Source organism: Leptopilina boulardi, unplaced genomic scaffold (genome assembly GCF_019393585.1).
Source record: "Leptopilina boulardi isolate dan_hultmark-lab unplaced genomic scaffold, ZJU_Lbou_2.1 LbouV2_351, whole genome shotgun sequence".
NCBI classification, from domain to species: Eukaryota; Metazoa; Arthropoda; class Insecta; order Hymenoptera; family Figitidae; genus Leptopilina; species Leptopilina boulardi.
The window spans coordinates 1,327,299-1,332,552 of NW_026137920.1; the positions used below are offsets into that span (position 1 = coordinate 1,327,299).

General features: G+C 27.7%; 1 protein-coding gene across 1 annotated transcript; it reads left to right on the top strand.

Moving 5' to 3' along the window:
* Positions 1-605: 605 nt before the first annotated feature.
* LOC127286211 (uncharacterized) lies at positions 606-2,260 on the top strand. The gene is made up of 4 exons (XM_051312568.1): positions 606-724; positions 1,325-1,677; positions 1,785-1,945; positions 2,186-2,260. The coding sequence occupies exons 1-4, from the start codon at positions 606-608 to the stop codon at positions 2,258-2,260; spliced, it is 708 nt and encodes a 235-aa protein (XP_051168525.1).
* The last annotated feature ends 2,994 nt before the right edge of the window (positions 2,261-5,254 follow it).

A 5,254-nucleotide genomic window follows, 5' to 3' on the forward strand; every position in this document is an offset into this window, starting at 1 on the left:
GGGGCTCGACAAGCCCTTGAACCCAAGTATGGTAAGATCTACAAAGAGGTTAACACTGAAAACAGGAACGTTAGACGCAGGGAGTGCGATATCATTCTACAACCAATTGTAGAATGTGCCCTAGACGCTTATATTAAGGGTTTGCCTACGGAAATATCAAAATTCGTAGACGCGCGCAACCCACGCAATATCGAGGAAGCTCTAGAGTACGCACTTCATGCCGAAGAACGAGATAATTAGGCCGCTTCCAGAATGGGAAATACGCGCGCGCGGCGTCAACGCAACGCACGCGTTCTGACGTCACGAAACTAGTGTTGCCAACTGCTGAAATTCAATGTTGTGTCTATTCCTTTCGTTGGTCGGTGTTTCCCGCATGTTTAAATTACATTGTTTGTTGTTTTAAAAAAATGGAAGATTTAATGACAGTGATTTTAATCTGCCTGGAGTGGTTTAATTTAATTAGATTGTACTTAACCCTTACCAAGGAAGTTTTTCGGCGATGGTGGGTGAAACCTCACATAAGAGATCACGTTAGAGACTTGTTTGGGGCATATGATGCTCTTTTCATGTATTTTATTAGAAGTGACCATGAAAACTTTAGAAAAATGGTTAGAATGAGTGTCGAACAATTCGAGGAATTACATCAATTAATAAGACACCGATTACAAAAGCGAAGTTTAAGAAGGCCATTATCCACGAGACTTCGTTTGGCTGTCACTTTGTGGTAAGTTTTTAATAAAATTATCTTAATTTATGTATTAATTGAATATAATGCATAGTAAAATTACAAACAATTTAATTGTCTTCATATTTTTAGTCGATTTCAGTCTTGAAATAAAATAATTGTATTTGGAGAAATTTATCCTCTTGACCTAGCATCAAAATAAAGTGTTATTGATATATAATTGATTTCACAAAGTTATTTAAGTTGTGAAAACTTTCACCCACAATTTGAAAATTATTGTAATTTAAAAATATTTCAAAATTAATTCATTATCATGGAAAATTATTAAAAAATATTAATTAAATTTAATTTTTAAAGATGTATTTACTTTAAATATTTGTAATTACTTTTTTAAAATTTTATTAGAAAAAAATTGTTAAACTTCTTAAATTAAAATTTTATTACAGTAAATATACAAATTGTAAAGTAATCTTAAAAAGTTATAACTTTATCAGTTTATCATTAGAAATTTAATTAAAGTATTTTGTGTGCCTGTGTCATTAATTGTAATTAATTTATTGTAAAATTTTTAACTTTATTGAATAAATATGTAAAATTATACAATTTATAAACATTTGACATGTATAATAATCATTTCAGTATTCTTGCCCATGGTGACAGCTTTTACACTACTAGCAACTTTTTCCGAATTGGTTTATCGACTTCCTACAGTATTATCCAAGAAGTTTGTCCGATCATCTGGGAATGTCTTCAAGTTTTGTATTTAAACGGAAATTTGACTTCTGATCATTGGAAAGTAAATGCTCAAGGTTTTAGAGTTAAATGGGACTTACCGAATTGCATTGGTGCAATGGATGGCAAAGAAATTGCCATAAAAAAACCAGACAATCAAGGGAGCCGTTATTTTAACTACAAAAAATTTCACAGTTTCAAACTTATGGCTATGTGTGATGCTTTTTCTCGTTTTACGTGGGTAGAAATTGGAGATTATGGTAAATACAAAGGATATAATTCTTCAAGAGTTAGAAAAATTTTTACTAAATCATTATTCCTTCTTAATAAAGGGATATAATATTAATTTCTTTAATTTTACTTGAAGGTGGTGTAAGTGACGTTTCAAGCTTCCAACGTAGTGAATTTTATAGACGTTTAGAAAATAATTTGGCTAATATACCAAATCCAACAAACCTACCACATTCAAATGAAATGGCAACTTATTTTATAATTGGTGATGGAATTTTCACACTAAGACCTTATATGGTAGTGCCATATAAGAGAAACCGACCCCTCACTCGTTTACAGGAATTGTTTAATTATCGGTAAATTAAAAAAAAAATTCACACTCACTATACATTATTTATATTTTACCCTCATTTTATTTCAAATATTTGTAATGTATTGTTAGGAATAGTTAAAAAAGAAATTAGCACATTTAATTCATTGTTAATCATTATTAAAAATGTTTCATTTTCACATTTTAAGTTTACATAATTGTTGCAGATTATCAAGAGCACGACAAACTATAGAATGCGCATTTGGAATTCTATCCTCTCGATGGCAAATATTGCAGAATAAAATGTCATTCAAGTTAGAAACTTCAATTTCCATTGTGCAAGCATTAGTATGCCTGCATAATTTTATTATAACCAGAGAAATGGCAGATAATGAAGAAAATCGCCACTATTTCCCTGAAAGATTAATGGACCAATTTATTCAAGAAAATAGAGAAAATGAAGGAGAATTTGTCGATCCAAATGGTTTTATAAATGCAGTCATAGACGAAAATGAGTTGAGAAATGTGTTGGCTAATTATTTTGTCAACCATTAATTATTAGAAACTTATTGAAAATATGTACATTATAAATAATTTGTTAAATTTATAATTTTTTATTTTAAAAATGATAAAAAGTGTGAAATATATTGGATAAGAAAAATTATTATTGGTATTTCTTTAAGCATCAAAATTATTTTTCACACATAGTTCTTATTAAAGAAAAAATTTAATAGTTTTTCAAATTGTTTGATGTATACTATAGTTGTAATATATTTGTAATACAAATTGTTCAATTTGCAGAAAAGTTTTTAAAACAATTAATAATTTCAGTGTATATAAAATTTCATTAAAATAAAAATCTGCACGTGAATTTATAGAAAATCATATAATTTTATTATTTATATATCTAATATTATTTTTTTGGATTAACAATTCCATACAAATAACTACAATAATACAATAACAGAATAACTATAGTAGTCACAGCTAACGCAGTCTTTCTAATACAATTTTTTTTATTGCAGGGTAAATTTTAATAATTGAAATAAAAAAAATGTACTTAAAACAACAATTCTTATAAGTTATATCACATACATTAACTATCTTTAAATAAAACTATACAGAACACATTAATATTATTATTACGACTGTAATAAGATAAAAGTAGTCACAGCAATCGAAGTTTTTAATCTTACTTTTATCAGCTTAAAATAATTTTTATGGATTAAAATCATACAGAGTCAAAAATACAATTGTTGAGTATTTAATACTTGTCGATTTTTCATGACAACTGTTAAAAATATTGTTATTAAATAGTTAAGTTTTTAGTGAATAAAACATTTATACAATATGTTTTACTTTTAAAACAAATAATTATCGTGATGTTATAATTTTTAAAATTTTACAATGTGATTTAATGCTTATAGAGAAGAGTAAAATGTATTTACTCGACAAATAATTTATTCTGTCAACAATTGTTACCTTCTTGAAACAATATAAGGTATATATTTAAAAAATATATATTTGCGTTGAACACACTAACATTTTAACTGCATGAATCACAGAAAACGAAGACAGCCAATCTGTTTGTAATATATTTATATGTCGACATGATCGGCTGAAAACGTACTTGGCAATGATTTTGCACATTTGCACAAATCACAGAAAGCGATGACTTATCTGTCATATTATAAGTAAAATAATAAAGAGAAATAAAAAAATATATTATAAGTAAAATAATAAAGAGAAATAAAAAAATATAAACTCTTACTCTTATTTAGCTACTTTCTTGGAATCGTTCCATCGCATCAAGCATCACAGGAAATAATTCTTTCTGATCTTCCACCGACAGAGACAGCCAATCTTCCTGCAACAGATTTATAAAACCGTCGACAGGATCGGCTGAAATCGTGTTTTGCACTGATTTTACTGCTTCTCCCTTTTCTTCTCCGTGCAGTTTCTTTTTGGCAATTTTAATTTTTATGTCCATTAAATTTGAACATTTGTCTGTCATGTTTTCAATTTTTGCAGAGCAACTGACAATTGCATCTTCTACTAGAACTTTTTTGTCTTGACTTTTCATTTTCTTTACTGCAAAGTTATCCAGTGGGGGCACAATTTCATTTTTTTCCTTTGCTTTCTTACAATGACCCAAACTTTTATTTATGTCATCTCGAGCATTTATTTGTGCAGGAAAAGAGCGCTTTTTTTCCGAAATATTGATGATTTGTTAGATTCTTTCGGTAGAGAATTTTGAATCGATGAAGAAGTTGACGAGTTCACAGAATTGTTATCCACAATTGACGAGTTTAAAGAGTTATCCTCAATTACGATCATAGGCTGGAAGGAATTTTCTTTCGGAAAAGGTAATTCCATTTGCTCTGATGAAAATGTAGCGATAGGATTCTCCTCCTCAGTGAGAGTTATCGAATCAAGTGAATTGCTGGAGTTATTTTCCATATTATGGATGTTAGTATTTGGTATATATACCAATTGGGGAAGCTCTTTTCCTAAAAAAATGTATGTGTTTATTCATTTGTGTTAAAATATTCGACAAGGTTTTAGTGGACATGGCATTGTTGTAATTTAAGTAATATTGCAATGCAATGTTTAGTCAATATTGACAAAATTATAGTTACATACATATTTATTATTTTCTTTTTATTCTAATATTTCTTAAGGACTAATTTTAAAAATGATATTAAAAGCAAAAAGCCCAAAAATTAGGTTGTATAGGGCTGAAATTCAAACATATATTTTTTATTATATAATCCGGAACGTTTTATAAAATCATTTTTGAATCAATAAAATTGTTTTATATTACTTCTGAACTACTTCATTTAAAATGTGAATCATTTAATATTAAAAAATTTTTAATACAGACATCTTTATTACATTACTTATTTTGACATTAATTGTCATTACTATTTCATTATATGAAATAATAACAAAAATAATATATACAAACCTGTACTACAAACTTGTAATGAGGTTAAATTATTTGGGATGGTCACATTTGACGGCCCAGAAAAATTTCGTGAGGAAGGAATTAAGACATCTGAATTTGCTCTTGGTTCTCTGTCAAATTAAAAAACTAAATTAATTATACAAAATTAGCTGACAGTAATCGTTTGTTCAAAAATGAAGTGAAAATTATTGTTCTCAGCCTAAACTACAATTATTAATCAATTTTTGACAAATATTTTTCAATACTAATTTTTAATTTATTTTAAAAATCAACATAACCACCGATAAATATAGAAACAAAATATGAATTAAAAAACTTATTATTATTT